Source organism: Carya illinoinensis, chromosome 14, assembly GCF_018687715.1.
Source record: "Carya illinoinensis cultivar Pawnee chromosome 14, C.illinoinensisPawnee_v1, whole genome shotgun sequence".
Classification (NCBI taxonomy): Eukaryota; Viridiplantae; Streptophyta; class Magnoliopsida; order Fagales; family Juglandaceae; genus Carya; species Carya illinoinensis.
This window is the reverse complement of record NC_056765.1, coordinates 9,099,953-9,117,603: the sequence shown is the minus strand read 5'-3', so window position 1 is coordinate 9,117,603 and position 17,651 is coordinate 9,099,953. Positions and strand designations below refer to the sequence as shown.

At 38.4% G+C, this 17,651-nt stretch overlaps 1 protein-coding gene and 1 pseudogene across 1 annotated transcript; both read left to right on the top strand.

Annotated features, from left to right (window-relative positions):
* Window positions 1-243: 243 nt before the first annotated feature.
* On the top strand, window positions 244-5,685 carry LOC122294234 (protein SMAX1-LIKE 6-like). The gene is made up of 3 exons (XM_043102815.1): window positions 244-2,122; window positions 3,230-3,473; window positions 3,651-5,685. The coding sequence occupies exons 1-3, from the start codon at window positions 987-989 to the stop codon at window positions 5,490-5,492; spliced, it is 3,222 nt and encodes a 1,073-aa protein (XP_042958749.1). The 5' UTR covers window positions 244-986; the 3' UTR covers window positions 5,493-5,685.
* A 2,781-nt stretch (window positions 5,686-8,466) lies between these two features.
* On the top strand, window positions 8,467-9,772 carry LOC122293540 (annotated as a pseudogene).
* The last annotated feature ends 7,879 nt before the right edge of the window (window positions 9,773-17,651 follow it).

Sequence of the window (17,651 nt, the reverse complement as noted above, 5' to 3'; positions counted from 1 at the left end):
CATAATTTTAAATTTGTATTTAATGTAATACGTCATATCATAAAGTTATTTTTAAAGACTCTAAAAAGTAAAATTAGAGCTAGATGGAATGAGATTGAGACACTGTCCACTTACAATTATTAACATGACATAAAAAGACAGCAATACGAGCTCACAAAAACAGTGCGGAGAAGAAGATGTTGGGTTAATAATGGGATGCGGTCGGATATTTGGAAGTGTGGAGGAAGGTTGAATGGTGCTCGCGCGAGAAAGCAAGGGATAACAAAAAGTTTCTGATAACGCTAGCTATTGCTGTACGTGTGGTGGTGGGTGCACGGGGGGCAGTGTCAGCCCTCTATCAACGATGGATACTACTGTGTTCCTGATTTCACACACACCTTGGCCATTGTCACATGAGCGCATCCTTCCCGCAGCATGACACTGATCCCGAGTAGCAGCATGCTTGGCCCATTTGGCTTCAGTGGGCGCGGCATCTATCCCTCTCTCTCGCCATTTCTCTTTCTATATTCGAAAAAAAGAGTTGTTCCCTAGTGGAGCAATGAAAGTAAAAAGACCCACAGACGCAGGGAGATCTTTCTTTATTAGTCCGGGAAGATTAGAGAATCTATGCTTGCTGGCCATGTGTTTGTTCTGTTGCCAATGGCAATGAGACTGGACCCACACGCACACACCCAGACAAATCAAATTAGCGACGACCAACAGCCACAGCATTAACAATCTCTCTCTTTTCTAGTTGAGTTCTAAAGTTTTTTTTTTGGGGGTGTACATTTCTTTTCTTTCTTTTTTTATCGAACAACTCAACTGCCTTGCTATTTGTCTTGGCCTACCTGAAGGCTGAATAAACTATAACCAAAAGTTTCTGAAGTAAACCCTTCTTTGGAAATTTTTTATTATAGATCGTAATCTCAAATAAGCATTCCTTTTTTTTCCTTGCGGGTACTGGTATATAAAAAGGGGGTGTAAAGCATAGTATATGCTCGCCGGCGATGCCGACGCCGGTCAGCGCGGCGAGACAATGCTTGACGGAGGAGGCCGCGCGTGCTCTGGAAGACGCGGTGGCCGTAGCGCGTCGGCGTAGCCACGCGCAGACCACGTCGCTCCATGCCGTCTCGGCCTTGCTGGCTCTTCCCTCCTCAACTCTCCGGGAGGCCTGCGCACGAACACGTACGGGCGCGTATTCGCCACGGCTACAGTTCCGAGCGCTGGAGCTTTCCGTTGGGGTCTCCCTGGACCGCTTGCCCTCTTCGTCGAAAGCCCTGGACGAGCCCCCGGTCTCAAACTCCCTCATGGCCGCAATCAAGCGGTCCCAGGCGAACCAGAGGCGCCACCCCGAGAGCTTTCACTTGCATCATCAAATCGTTCATGGCCAGCAGCAAACAACGTCGCTTTTGAAAGTCGAACTCAAGCACTTTATACTCTCCATTCTTGATGACCCGATCGTCAGTCGGGTTTTGGGGGAAGCGGGTTTCCGGAGCTGTGATCTCAAGTTAGCGATTATCCACCCGCCGGTCTCCCGGTTTTCCCGGACGCGGTTCCCGCCCGTTTTCCTCTGCAACTTGACGGATTCGGACCCGGGAAGGCGTAGTTTCAGCTTGGAGGTTTCTGGGGACGAGAACTCCAAAAGGATCGGCCAGGTATTACTCAAAAAGAGTGGGAAAAACCCGTTACTTGTCGGAGTTTGCGCTAACGACGCGCTTCGGAGTTTCACCGAGTGTATAAACAAAGGTAAAGGGAGTGCTTTGCCATCTGAACTAGCTGGGTTGTGTGTAATCAACGCAGAGAAGGAGATTTCCGGCTTCGTCAATGGAGTTGTGAGCGAGGACAAGATGGGGTCGAAGTTTAAGGAGTTGGGTAATGCGGTTGAGCAATCCTCGGGGCCCGGAATCATCGTGAATTTCGGCGATTTGAAGGAGTTGATAGAAGACGGTGCGTCGGGTGACGCTGTGGGCTTTGTGGTTTCGCAATTGACGAGGCTTTTGGTGCTTAACTGTGAGAAATTGTGGTTGATGGGTGCGGCGGGAACGTACGAGACTTACCTTAAGCTTCTGGGTCGGTTTCCGAGCATAGAGAAAGACTGGGATTTGCATCCCTTACCCATCACTTCTATGCCTTTAAAGTCTGGGTGAGTAGTCTTTTGTTCCTCTGTTTTCTTCCTGACGTGTTTTTGAATACTTGGATTGATGGATTTTTATTACGAGGGAAATAATAAAGGATGAGTTGATTATGCATAATTGGATGTTTGCTTAGAAAAAGATAGGTTTTGTGGAAACTTAGAGACCTGACTAATATTGCAGTCGGTTTTTGGATTCACGACTTGCGATTGAAACAGCTGAAGGCAAGTTTTTTCCTGTGATGTCCGTGTTATGAAATTTCCTCTTACGTTTATTTGATGCGTCATGCAAGGAAATAAAGACATCATGTTCTTGCTCTTTCCTTACCCTTTGAATTGTTGTTGTTTTTTTTTTTTCAAATTGCATTTGGGGTTGTTCTTCCTTGTTCCTTATAGATAAATTTTGTAACTAATAGATATTTCATTAACTTCAAAACTTTTTAATGATGAAATTCGTGCCAGATACTCAGCCTTCGTTTTCTCTTCTTATTTTATTTTTTAGAACAATGGTTTCCCCCCTGAACTTAAAACAATGCTTGACACGATAGAAGATATTACATTTGTTGATGGAAAGGGATACCAAACACCTTACCCCCCCAGCCCAAACAAAAGAGGAGAAAAACAAAATAAAAAGAAAATAAAGACAGGAAGAAGAAGAAAGGAGAGCACGACCTCACGGTATGCTTTATTTGCAATGTTAATTTGGATGGAGTTATCTCTAATATTTTTGTGTTGTGGATTGTGATTGAGTGTCAAAGGCAGCCATACTTTTAATATTTGTTCTTGCTTGTTTAAATATGACCATACTCAACATCTTCAGCCCTAGAAGGTGTTACAATACTATTGTGTTTGCTTGTTCTTTGCTCTAGCCAGACATAAGTGTTTAGTAACTTTAGTTGCCAAGCCAATGGGGCACCGAGGTGAGGTCACCTTATGCAATGCTTAGAGCAATAATAATCGAGAGTTTATTTCTGCATGTATTAGCCAATATATTCGTGGCTGGTGGTGTTCCAAACCAAATGAATATTCGTGCATGTATTAGCTGGTATACGGACTCTAGGTTATGACTTTTCTGTAGCCGTTGGTTCTAACAGTTTTATCCTCATGATATACTTACAGCTTGATGGGGTCCTTTGTTCCATTTGGTGGGTTCTTTTCTACAACATCTGATTTCCAACGTCCATTCAGCCGCATAAATCAATCTTTTACACGTTGTAAACTATGCACTGAAAATTATGAGCAAGAAGCTGCTGTTGTTCGGAAGGGAGGATCGACTATTTCTGTTGTTGATCAGTGCTCAGAAATTGTTCCTTGGTTGAGAATGGCTGAACTTGACACAGGAAAGAGAGTGGATGTGGCAAAGGTGTGTAACTCTTCAAAGTTTGATTTCTATGATGCAGGAATTCACATGTATGTGCTCTCACACCCACATGGACAGTTTAATGCTTCTGTTGCTAGTGGTTTAAAAATTCTTGGATAGCTGTATTTCCTCAATTAAATTAGGACAATGTTTATATTAGAGTATGTTCATTCAGTGCAGGCCAAAGATGATCCAGCAACATTGAATGGCAATATTTTAGGGCTACAAAAGAAATGGAATGATATCTGTCAGCGTCTCCATCAAGCACAACCTAAATTGGATATTTCCCGTGCCAGCTCCCAAGTCCCATCTACTCAGGGCTTCCATTATGCTGCAAATGGGAAGGAGGGAAGCAGTAAAGATTCTTCTACAAGTGAAAACCAATATGCAAGCCCAAGCCCCTGTATGCCAACAGAATTGCAAAAAGTTTTTCCATTAGAACAGAACATTCAATTACCTGTGGCTTCTGAGGCTGAAAGTTGTAATTTTAAGTTTTCTACGTACTCTATACCCCATAAAAATCTGCCCCCCAACTGCACATCATCTTCATCAGTCACTTCCGTGACCACAGACTTGGGGCTGGGAACACTTTATGCATCAAGAAGTTCTGAGCCAGACAGTCCAGAGTTATCAGCTCACAAAGAATGTCTTCAGCACATTTCAGGTTCCATTTCTACCAGGGTTGATGCAGTGAGGGAAAGTACTTTGCATCAGATTGCCTATTCCTCTTCCTCCTCTGGTCCTAATATGGGAGGGCGGTCTGATCTAAGAGATTTTAAGTTGCTTTGGAGGTTTCTTGGAGACAAGGTTTGCTGGCAAGATGACGCCATATGCTCTATTAGTAAAGCTATATCCCGCTGCAGATCTGGTAATGGAAGGCATTGTGGCTCAAGTCTCAGAGGAGACATTTGGCTTACTTTCCTTGGACCGGACAAAGTTGGAAAGAAGAGAATTGCTTCTGCACTAGCTGAGATAGCATTTGGCACCAGGGAAAGCCTAATCTCTGTGGATTTGGGTTTCCAAGAGTGGGTTCACAAACCAAACTCAATCTTTGAACAGCAAGAACTAGAGTGTTCTGATACGGAGTTTAGAGGAAAGACCATAGTTGATTACATTGCTGGGGAGTTAAGAAAGAAACCTCACTCGGTTGTCTTCCTTCAAAATGTAGATAAGGCTAATAATTTGGTGCAAAGGAGCTTGTCTCAGGCAATCCGGTTAGGTAAATTTGCAGACTCCTATGGGAGAGAAATCAGCATCAGCAATATGATCTTTGTGGTAACCTCAATGATAACAAAGCACAACAGAACTTCCCTTTCAAGTAAGGAACTTGTGGAATTTCCTGAGGAAAGAATACTCAAAGCCAAGGGATATCAAATGCAAATTTTGACTGAATATGCTGCCGGGGATGCCAGTATCAGCAATGGCATGAATGTGAGAGTAACCCCACAAAAAGGAGTGTCAAATCCTTCTTCTGTAAATAAAAGGAAGCTCACTGAGACCTGTGACTCTCTGACTCAGGATGAAACCTTCGAGATGCAGAAACGGGTGCAAATGTCCAGATCCTATTTGGATTTGAATCTGCCTGTAGATGATCTGAGTGAGAACGTTGATAATGGAGACTCTGATAGTGACTCTATCCGCACAAACACGGAAGCTTGGTTAGAGGAGTTCCTCGAACAAGTAACTGAAAAGGTGGTCTTCAAACCATTTAATTTTGATGCACATGCTGGGAAAATATTGAAGGATATAAGCCTACAATTTCAGAGGACGTTTGGATCCGATGCTATGCTGGAGATTGATTATGAAGTCATGGTACAATTACTTGCAGCTGCTTGGTTATCAGACAGGAGTAAAGCAGTGGAGGAATGGGTTGAGCAGGTTCTCTGCCGTAGCTTTGCCGAGGCCCGGCAGAAGTACAACCTCTCTGCTCGGTCTGTTATGAAACTAGTCACTTGTGAAGGCTGTTTTGTGGAAGGGAAACCTCCTGGGATGTGCCTTCCTGCAAGAATTAATTTGAAGTGATTTTTTGCTCACCATGCTTCTTGTAAGTATATGTATACTGTAGCTCTTAGCATATATCTTCCGGCTTCTGTAAAGCTTTGTTTGGCTACAGCTAAAATCCTAGTAATTTTTTTGGGCAACCATTGTCTTGTATAGCGTCAGGTATGCTATCAGCAAATATAATGTATAATTTTTTACCTGTTCTCCAAACAAACCCTTGGGTCCATAATTCTTTTCTTTTGAAAATAATAATTATCAACCATAAAACAATCAAACTTAGGATTGGCTGATGAACTTAAAAGGTGTCCAATATAGAAACACTCATTTCCTTCATTAAAAAGCCTAATAGAAGGAGTAGGATAACTCTTTATAAAACTCAGGATGAGTTTGTTTTTAAGTCGTGTGAGACTTTTCAATACGTGAACCGGTATTTCCGATACCATCATCGTGGGTAGGTTACAGTTTATTATTTGTCACAAGTTAGCTTGCTCTGATATTATATAAAAATAGTCATTTTTTTCTTTAAAAGGCTTAATAGGATGGATAGAGTAACTCCTTGTAAAATTTAAGATGAGTTTATTCTTAAATCGTGTGGAACTTCTCAATAACCAAAACGCGAGATATATTGTTGAATTAAGAAAAATGATGGCATTGCTCTTTTAGCCCATATGATTCACTCCAATTGGGTTCAACTTTTCATTTTCTCTCAAATTTTTGTTTATTTTCACAATCATTTTTATCTACTTGTTACAATTATTTTTTTTAAATTTCATGTAAAATAAAATAAATAATTAAAAATTTCAAGTTTCAAAATAAAAATAATATTAAAAATATATATTTTAATAATATTTTATTCAACTTTTATCTTAATTTGTCTCGTTTTATCTTATCTCATTTACGAAAACAAACTAAGCAATACTTTCAATTAGTTACTAGCAATCAAGCGAGATCAAGACAAATGTTAACTGTTTCAAATTTCTATAAAAAATAAAATAAACAATTAAAATTTTTTCAAATCTTAAAATAAAAATAATATTAAAAAAATATATTTTAATAATATTTTATTCATTTCAACTAATTTTATTTCATCTTATATCTTATCTCATATGTAAAAACAGAAGAGTTTGGACACACACGAGCCTTATAATATTTAATATTGTCGATATGAACTTCTTGGTTTTTTTCAATTAGTCATTCAAATTCTTTTGTTCGAGAAACAAAAGTGACATCGTAAAGCTTCAGTAGTTAGAATATGTGCAGCTCCATTATCTTTATATCTCCATTTAAACATGTTTTACATTCCCATATTTGGAGTTTTCGATCAATTATCTATATCTACACCTACTCTGGTTTTGGCTTTGTTAAGAATTGAACTACTGCATCATCTGATAACAATATAAAAAATTCCTTGGTGATGTTTGGGTAAGATAACTAAGAGCATAAACTGTGAAGCCCATCAACAGTTCATGTAGGATTGAAATCCTGATATGCAAAGCTATAAAAGAGAAAGGAAGAAAGAGAGTTGTCCGCTATAAGGTTTGGTCGGACATAAAATAAAGATGAGATATAAAGTTGGGAGACAAGATATAAAGCTAAGAGACATGACATAAAAAATGCCAGAGGACTTGAAGAGGGGGGAGGAAGGCAACACAGAAGAGGGATCTGCTTCTTTTGGGCTGGGAGGAGCTTATGGAAGAAAAGAGAACGCGTTGAAACCCCTTTTCTAGAGAACTCAATAAGAGTAATTGTAAAGAGCGGTACGGATGAAGAGCTTATATTCAACCATAATTATAGTAGATTTGGTACTCAAGATCTGTAAACGTAGGTCTCAGTACTGAATTACGTAAATGTTTACCTTATTTATTTTTAATTATTTATTATTAAGCAAGCCATGATTATTTATTATTAAACAAGCCATGAATGAGTATTCCAAACTCACCACACCAAGAGTCGCAACGTGAGAAAAGAAGATCATTCGACTATACTATTAGGCTATTAGCATCCACTCGTAATCGAAAATGCACTAACACGTGTCATTGTCGTAAGAATTAGACTATTCAATTCGGCAAAGAATACGCGTTCATATTCGATTTTCCTGCAAGAAGAATAACCAAACTTTTTTTTTTTTCTTTGTCGAGTGTTTAATGAAAATTTATCGATAGCCGGATATGGTGGTAATGTTGAACAGAGAATGGACCTATATAACGATGAAAACGACATAAAAAATGTCTCTGTGTTGCCTGTGTTATTGTCACGGGTGTCACTGCACTATATCTTAAGGGAAATGAATCAAATGATATTCCCACCGAGGAATCCCACGGACACTTGCTATCTATTGTTTCTTTTTTAATACTTAATAGTTAAGTATTTTTTAATAACTTTGTGATTTTTTTTTTAAATGTTAAAGGGGTTAACATTTAAAAAAATGTTTGAAGAAAAAGCAAAAAAAAAAAAAAAAAAAAAAAATACCCCTGTTGTGAGAATTCTTGATGACTATAATATGATGCATTTTATACTTTGAATGTTATAAATCAAACTTCCAATTTAAATCATTTGTATAATGAGGTACCATATTTCTCTGCCTTGATATTTAACTTTGGTGGAAATGAGTTTTTTTAGTTGGTTTTTGGTTAACGTTCTGTTCTGTTTGGTTCATAAGGAAAACGTGAAGAAAAGAGTATAATTTAAATTTTGGGTCTTCTAGTGGGCTTTGGGTTTTTATGAGAAAATTTTTAGTCTTGTTTGTTGGTTGGCATTGCCACAGATTGTTGATTTCTATTGTCCTTGTGTTTGGGTAATTGTTTTATGGCTAAATGAATACAAGATTGAAATTTCGCTTATGTATAGAACATCTGGTACAAGCTATTGGTATTTTTTAAAGGTGAAAGATTGGTGCTTTTATCACTCCCTCTCGAATAAACATTTATGAAAACTATCTTTGTTATAAATTTTGTAGAAAGGGACTGTGTGGAGGTCTGAGAAGGGTACGACTTTCATGGGCAGTGGTTCCGGGAGGACAGGTTTTATCACGGAGTGTGAATTTGAGAGGAAAGAAGGTCGGAAATCCACCTTTTCGTACTTCCTTGTATGATCCTCCTGCGATGATTCAAATGATTTCAAAATGTTCGTGGAAGAAGAGGTTCATGCTATTAATAAGGCAAGCTTATAGTATGGAAGGAGAGTCGGGTTAACGAAAATGACATTCGAAGAGAGGACACCCCTCATGATTGCTGCCATGTTTGGAAGCGCCAGTGTGTTAAAGTACGTACTTGGAACTGGTCGTGCTGATGTTAATAGGGCTTCTGGTTCCGAACTGGCCACGGCAATTCATTGTGCTGCTAATGGCCTCCTGATGCTTCAGCTGAGGCTGTTAAGCTCTTGCTTGATGCTTCTGCTGATGTTAATGGTCTTAATGTTAATGGAAAATGACTAGGTGACTTGATTTCTCCGGCTTTGAAATGGGCAACTAAGAAAAAATTGGAGGTCATGCTCAAGGGTTGTGGTGGTATTGGTGCTCCCTTTGGCTTGTATCAAATGTGAAATGAAAAGGAAGGACAAGAACAGCGAGAGGCTTTGACACCTTGGATCTCAAAGGATGTGACACCGGAGAAAGAGTATCTGGTTGATCTCTCTTTCGGGTTTCAAGAATGGGATTTATAGCACATATGAGTTTAGAATGTATGCATTCAAGATCAAGCCTCGCTCAAGGAATTACTCACATGACTGGACAAAGTGCCCTTTTGTTCATCCTAGGGAAAATGAGAGGCAGCGTGATTTGAGGAAATACAAATATAGTTGTGTCCCTTGTCTAGATAACAGAAAGGGCTTGCAGGCAAGGAGATGCTTGTGAGTATGCACATGGTAGTTTTTAGTGTTGGCTTCACCCTGCTTAGTATCGAACCCGTAATGAGACAAGATGCACCAGAAGGGTTTGTTTCTTTGCTCACAAGTCACAACTTGGAAGAGATTTGCCTTTTGTATGCTTCCACAGGTTTTGTAGTGCCTTATTCGAGATCTTTCTTGACCTTCACTCAAAGTTGGAGTTGATGCCATAAGCTCAACACCAACCATGACTCTTTCCAAAGCCACTTCTCCACTAGTAGGAACCATGTGGCAAAACCAGTCTAGCATTGTGCCCTGTACCATGTAGCTTCCTGGTCGACTGAAAACTACTATAAATGCTAGAGATAGACACTGAATTGCTTGGGCTTGAAAGTCATCAGTCACAGGCAACAATAATTATTAGAACAACATGTTCATCACAGCTCCTTTACTGTGATTTATCAAGATCATCAAGATGAAGCTGCTTGTACTACCATGAAGACATCTGACCTGCAGTCTCATGCATTACAAAGTTCACTTGCAGCTTGTGATAATTCTCCTTTCAAATTACCAGAAAGGGTCCTCTTACAATTGAGTCATCACGTCCTTTTATGTATTTTTATAATTTGTTACATAGCTGTACATTTAGATGAATATTCTTTTTTACCTCTAGTTTGTCAGAGTTAGTTAATCTTTGATGTATGTAGACAGCCACCTCTTGCAAAGGAAATACATCAGAATGAATAGAATTCAGTAAGCTTTTCTTCGAAATATCTATCTGGTTTTCTTCTTCTTTTAGTTGATTGTTTTGCAACTTGGTTTATCTTGCTATTCTTACATGGTATCAACAGATAGGTTGTCCTGAGAAATTCCAATGGAAATACCCACTTCAATAGAAACACCCAAACCCACCACATCCTTTTTGTTTGACTTCACCAATATTATCAACCCTTTATTGACTTGGCCATAGAGATAACCCCTCTCTCCCTTTAGTTCCAGATCCTCTTACCACAGAAAATTATACTACTTGGTCTAGAGCCATGTGCAGGGTTCTGCATGTCAAGAATAAACTTGGATTCATTAATGGAACCGTGTCCAAACCCACAAACCCAAATGACCCTTTGCATGAAGCATGGGAATGTTGTAATGACCTTGTTATGTCTTGGCTTCACAACTCCATCAATCCAGCCCTCAAATCTAGCATTGTTTTTGTGGATGATGCTCAACAAATCTAGACTGAACTCAGAGATTGATTTACTCAACAAAATGACCATCGCATCTTCCAGTTGAAGAAAGCCTTGAGAGGTTTGCAACAAGACAATGACTCTGTCAATGTCTACTTTGCTAAGCTTAAAATCTTATGGGATGAACTTATCATATATGAACCTATGCCTAATTGTACTTGTGGTAAGTTTGATGTTTTATTTGATCATTATTAGAGAGCTTGTGTTATACAATTTCTTATGGGTCTGAATGACACTTATAATGTGACTCGAGACCAAATTATGCTCATTGATCTATTACCTCCCATCAACAAGATTTTCTCCATGATTCAATAGCAGGAAATGCAACATTTCATCCTAGCTGGTATACCATCCCCTGATTCCATGACCCTTGCTATCAAACAGCCCCAATCCTCCTACAAACCATTTCCCAAATCATCCTAACCACCGAAGCATGACAGACCATATTGTACCTATTGCAAAATTTCTAGCCACTTGCTTGATAATTGTTTCAAGGTTGGGAATGCTCAACCACCAATCTCCACACACTGTCATATGACAGGACATATAGCAGACAAATGTTATAAATTGCATTGCCATCCCCCTGGCAATAAGTTACATGGAAAAAGTAAGCAATATGACCCTCTCTCTACCTACATGACATCTCTCGAGCCAGACCCCATTAGATACTAAGTTAACCTTCACCAAGGACCAGTAACAACAGATTTTGTCTCTATTATAGTCAAGAGAAGTCTCCATTGCCAATCATTCAATCAACACTGCCATGAATGGTACTCCCCTTTCGCTCACTTCTTTCACTCAAACGACAAATCATTTATCATGGATCATAGACACAGGTGCTATAGATCACATGATCTGCAGTACCTCTCTTTTCTCCACAATTCCTTCTCATGTCTCTTTTGTTGTTAAATTAGCATATGGAACCACAACACCTATCACACACATTGGCACTATCCACCTCACTATATTAATTCTTTATAATGTGCAATGTGTCCCATCATTTTAATTTAATTTGATTTCAGCAACAAAACTGACTACCTTTCTTTCTTGCTATTTTGTTTTTCTCTCACAATTGTGCTTTATTTAGGACCTTTTGTCATAGACCACGATTGGCATGGATGAGATGAAGGATGGACTTTATCGTTTGTTTGCTGTCTCAATGTCTCCCACTGTGCTCCTTGACTAATTTTCTACTTCTCTGCACAAACAGATTTCTGTTTCTACTATTTCCACAAGTGTTGATCACATTTCAAATATTTGGCATTGTAGATTGGGTCATACACCCATTTCCAAGCTAAATGTAATTCAAGATACTTCAATACAGAATCACACATTTACAATCTCTCATAAAATCCTTGCCATGTGTGTCCCATTGCTAGACATCACAGACTCCCATTTCCAGTGAGCCATCATCAAACTAAACTCATTTTTGAATTTATAAATTGTCACATATGGGGTCCCAATTCCAATGAATCATATGATGGTCATAGATTTTTTCCAACTATAGTATATGATTTCTCTTGAACCACTTGGATTTATCTAGTCAAAGCTAAATCAGATACTAGAAAATGCATTAAGTCCTTTTGCAATCTAGTCAACACACAATTTCAAACAAAGGTTCAAATTCTTAGAAGTGACAATGGTCTTGAATTTCAAATAAAGGAGTTTTTCAATAAAAAGGGAATAACTCATCAGAGAACTTGTGTAGAAACACCCCCAACAAAATGGGGTTGCTGAAAGGAAATACCAACACCTTTTGAATATAGCAAGAGCTCTTAAAATACAATCCAATCTTCCCAATAAATATTGGACTGATTGCATTCTCACTACAACATATAATATTAATCGAGTTCTAAGTTCTGTTCTATCCAATAAGACCCCATTTGAACTTCTTTTCAATATTATTCTCATATTGAATTTCATTATTCTCATATGAGAGTGTTAGGCTGCCTCTATTTTGCCTGAACTCTTTCCCAAAATAAGAAGAAATTTAATCCTTGTGGTAGGAGATGTGTCTTTCTTGTTATCCTTCTAGAGTCAAAGGATACAAGTTACTTGATCTCAACACTCAAGTAGTCTTTCTCTCTCAAGATGTCACATTCTATGAGCATATCTTTCCATTTCATCATTCAATCCAACCATTGCGTACTACCATTCCACCATCAAACACTTTCCCACCTATCTCAGTTTCCAAACCCACTTTCCCCTCAACCCCATCACCTCATTCTCTTGCTCCTTTACCTATTCTTCCACCTTTTTCCCCATCTTCACAGACTCTTGAACCCTCACCCTCTTCTTCTTTGCCTCTTGAACTTCCACACTCCTCGATTTCTCTTGACATTCCTTCCAATTTTGATTATGATCCTCCACCACCATTAAGAAGGTCTACTAGAACAAGGGAAATTCCCTAATATCTCTAGGATTTTCACTGCAAGCAAGCTTCCTCCATCTCACCTTCTCAATTCAAAGACATGATATCAGGTACATCTTTTCCTTTATCTCATTTTATTTCCTATGATCATTTATCACCCGATTTTCCTTTATGTTCCACTTCCATTTCATCCACTTCCATTTCATCCACTCATGACCCAGAAACCTATAGACAAGCTTTCAAGGACCCTGATTGGTGTAAGGTAATGGAGACTGAAATTGATGCACTAGAATTCAATAAGACTTGGGTTCTTACTGACCTACCTCTTGGTAAAACCCCAATTGACTGGAAGTATCTATTCAAAACCAAGTACAATTCCAATGGTACTTTTGAAAGGAAAAGGCAAGACTAGTTGTCAAATGATTCACTCAACAAGAAAGAGTGGATTACCATGAAACATTTTCTTCAGTGGTTAAAATTGTCATAGTCAGAACCATCCTTGCCTTAGCTGCTGTTAAAGGTTGGCATCTCTACTAATTCGATGTCAACAATGTCTTTCTCAATGGATAACTTCAAGAGGAAATTTATATGAAAAAAATGTCTTGGCTATGAAAAGGGCAACCCAGGACCAATACGCAAGCTGCTTAGAAGTCTCTATGGACTTAAGCAAGCTTTACGACAATGGTATGACAAGTTTTCTACCTCATTTATTCAGTTTGGATTTAAACAATCAAAGGTTGATTATAGTCTTTTTACTTGTATCGATGTTGCAACTTTTGCAACTTTGCTTGTTTATATAGATGACATAGTAGTTGCAAGTAACTCACTTGACTCTATCTCAACCTTAAAATCCTTCTTGAATCACCATTTTAAAATCAAAGACCTCGACCATTTGAGGTACTTTTTAGGCATCGAGGTTGCTAGGTCCTCTACTGGCATCCACCTATGCCGAAGAAAGTATACAACTTATTGGCAGGCTTCTCTATCTTACCTTAACCAGACCCGACATCAATTATCCCACTCAAGTTCTTAGCTAGTTCATGGAAAAACTTACTGATGTTCACCTTGTTGCTGCTCATAAAATTCTAAGGTACCTAAAAAATGCTCCTGGTCAAGGTATCTAGCTATCATCCAATTCCTCCATTCACTTAAGAGAATATTGTGACTCAGACTGGGCATCATGCCCTGACACTCGAAAAGCTATCATTGGCTATTGTGTTTTCATGGGTAATCCCTTAATTTCATGGTGCTCAAAGAAACAAACAATGGTCTCAAGATCCTCTACTAAAGCAGAGTATCGTGCAATGTCTTCCCTCTACACTGAGTTCACTTGGTTGAGGCATCTCCTCTCTGATCTTGCAATTTCTCATCCTCAACTTGTTGATATGTACTGTGACTACCAGGTTACTTTTCACATAGCAGCTAATCTCGTCTTCTATGAGCGGACAAAACTCATAGATTGCCACCTAATTCGAGATCAAATTCTTACAGGAAACATTAGAACTGCAAATGTTTCCACTCATTCACAATTAGTTGATATTTTTACTAAATCTCTCCCTTCATACACTCTTTATACTCACCTATCTAGATGGGAATAGCCAATATCTATTCTCTATCTTTCTTTTTTTTTTTTTGTTGGGGGAGGGGGAGGGGGGGTTGTATTAGAATAACATGTTCATCACAACTCCTCTACTGTAATTTGTCAAGATCATCAAGATGTAGCTGCTTGTGCTACCATGAAGACATCTGACCTGTAGTCTCATGCATTACAAAGTTCACTCGTAGCTTGTGATAATGCTCCTCTCAAATTACCAGAATGGGTCCTCTTGTAACTGAGACATCATGTCCTTTTATGTATTTTTACAGTTTATTACGTAGCTGTACATTTAGATAAATATTCTTTTTTACCTCTGGTTTGTCAGAGTAAGTTATTCTTTGCTATATATAAACAACCACCTCTTGTAAATGAAATACATTATAATGAATAGAATTCATAAGCTTTTCTTTGAAATATCTCTCTAGTTTTCTTCTTCCTTTAGTTGATTGTTCTGCAACTTGGTTTTCCTTGCTATTCTTACAATAATTGTTGGATGAGATATCCAGTCTCTACTCCCCATCTGGCTGGAAGAGATCTAGTCCAATGCCTTGGCTTTTGGTTGCATCCTCATGTGATCAAATCGAACAACTGAATATGTTTGGATCTCTGGAAAGACAACAAAGTGGGGCAGGCTGAAAAGTTTGTGCTCATATAACTACGTGATTCTTTAAAATAATAGCCTTTAGTTCCATTTTCCCCTTGATTTGGTTCCCTTCCGTCTTTATTATTTTTTCCATTTTCATCCCAGCCAGAGAGATATATGAACCGTGAGGAACTTTCCTGTGTAGGCCAGAGATGTTGATCAAATTAAACTTCTTATCTTGTTTTGGTATTGGAAATTGTAGGCATTACCAATTTATCAAATTGTGTTCTGTTGGTGTTTAAACTACTACTTATTACTTCAATCCCATGATTATTGGATCAGATTCTGATTCTCTCTCTCTCTCTCTCTCTCTCTCTCTCTCTCTCCATATTCTTGGCACCAGTGAATTAGCTCCGTTTGGTACGTTAACCAAGCTCAACTACTCTGAGTTCAGTCCCTTTTTAACCCAATCAACTGTCCAAACAAAAAGCTGAGCTGGTTCCGTCTAAACTCATCCAAGTTCACTTTATTGGCTAACTTTATTGACATTGTGCAGACACTACAGAGATGGGCTGACATAGATTAGACTTTTTATAATTTTTTTTCCCCTTAACTCCATCTCTTCCGTCTCTCCCTCTCTCTTTCTTGTTTCTTCTTCCCCAATTTGTATGTAACCGACACAACACTTTCCTCACAAATTTCACAATATTTCGAGCATCTCTTCCGGATCATCTCAGTCGACAGCTTCAACCAAAGAAAAGTGCTAACGGCAACCTACCGTGTCAACGGAAAACAACCCACTGTCAAAGGGCATTAAAATCTGCCCTCCCTCGTGCTCCAACAGTTCCTAAAGACAGCTAATCTACAATCTGTGAGCTGAAATGCTACAACCCTCTAGATTCTTCAATCGGCGTGGTAAATGATCAGTACGTGCACATGAGTTTTTGAATTTCTTCGGTCAAACTGATCCCCTACCATCTGCACTCTACTTTATTTCCATCTATCTTCCTTTATTTCCAATCTCTCATTTCTTTGAACATCATCTCTGTAGGGGCAGACTAGAAAAGCATTTGTAGATATTTGCTGTTGTGTTTTCTATATAAGTCCATTATGCCGAAATGTACATGCTCCACCACAATCTTACCACGGAAGCAGAGCTCCTCCACAGTCAAGCATATGCATCGAACTCTTACCATAAAGAGATTATCAATCACGGCTCCGAGGACGCGCTCTTACCGAGTAAGCATCAATCTGAACTCAAACTTGAGTTGAGATTCCCGTTCAACTTTTCATAACAATTTTGTCAAACATGTGGAGTGCATTTTTCTTAATTGGAGCTGTTTGTGCTTTGGTGTTGGTGCATTTGATTATAGAGCACTCAAGTGGTGAATTTTGTGGATGCAGGGTTGTAAAATTAGTTTAGAGAGAATTTTCTGTGAAGAACAATATTTTATCAAAAAAAAATTTCTTAGTTGTTTAGGAGTGTTGCTATACAAACTGAGACTGTAATTTTTTTTAAAAATATTTTTTGAAAAAAATATCACAAATTTGTTAAAATTATCTTCTTAATTATTAAGTGATAAAAAATTTAATCGGTAGAGAGTCTTGTGGGAATATCATTTATCTTTGTTGTATCTTGAGTGAAGACTCAACAATTCCTAGCAGCACATCAAAATCTGCTAGTATAAAAGAAGGCACAAAGTTGTTTTTTTGCCTCTTTAACGCATTCATGTGCTGCACCTATTATATATGATTACTCTATGATTACTTTCCTAATTGTTATGTATTAAAAGCTGCAGCCCTACCGAATTACTTTCCTAATATTGGCTTGTATTAAAATATACAGCCATACTTTCTACGTTCATCCAACAGCTCATCATACAATGTATTAAATATTTCAGTATCAATATATTATAAATTTAGCTTGCATTTTTAGTTGGCCTTGAATCCTTCTATGATATATTACATGCGTTTGACTCATAAAAAAAAAAAAAAAAAGTATTCCTGACATGTATTTAATTAGTGAATTCCTATATTTCTACACATTGCATATACTATAGCTTTAAGTGCATTGTTTATTATTTGCATTGTCTATTTTTTGTGCTATCATTATTCCCCATTAGCAGCATACCATGGCTTACGTAGAGGTTCAACGTGATCATGACTTGTGGGCTGGAGGGTTTGAGGACAAGCTGATTGATATGTTGTACCAAGAAACATTAGAAGGTAAATTGGTGGGGTCCAAAATAACAAACCGTGATTGTATCCGACTAGCTGAGCGCCTCAATAACCTACGTATTAAGCGGGTTGATTCATCACAAGTGAAGGGAAAAATTGCCCGTCTTAAAAAGATACAACGCCAATTTACAGATTTAATGGGTCAAACTGGCATGGGTTGGAACCCCATCACAAAAATTGTAATTGGTTCGGACGAACATTGGGCAAATGCAATCCAGGTAACCTTCCTATTCTTTTGGTCTAATTGATGTATTTTTAATTTATTGCTTTATGTAATCAATTTATGGTCCATTATTGCCCATTAAATGCATTTAACTATTACAAT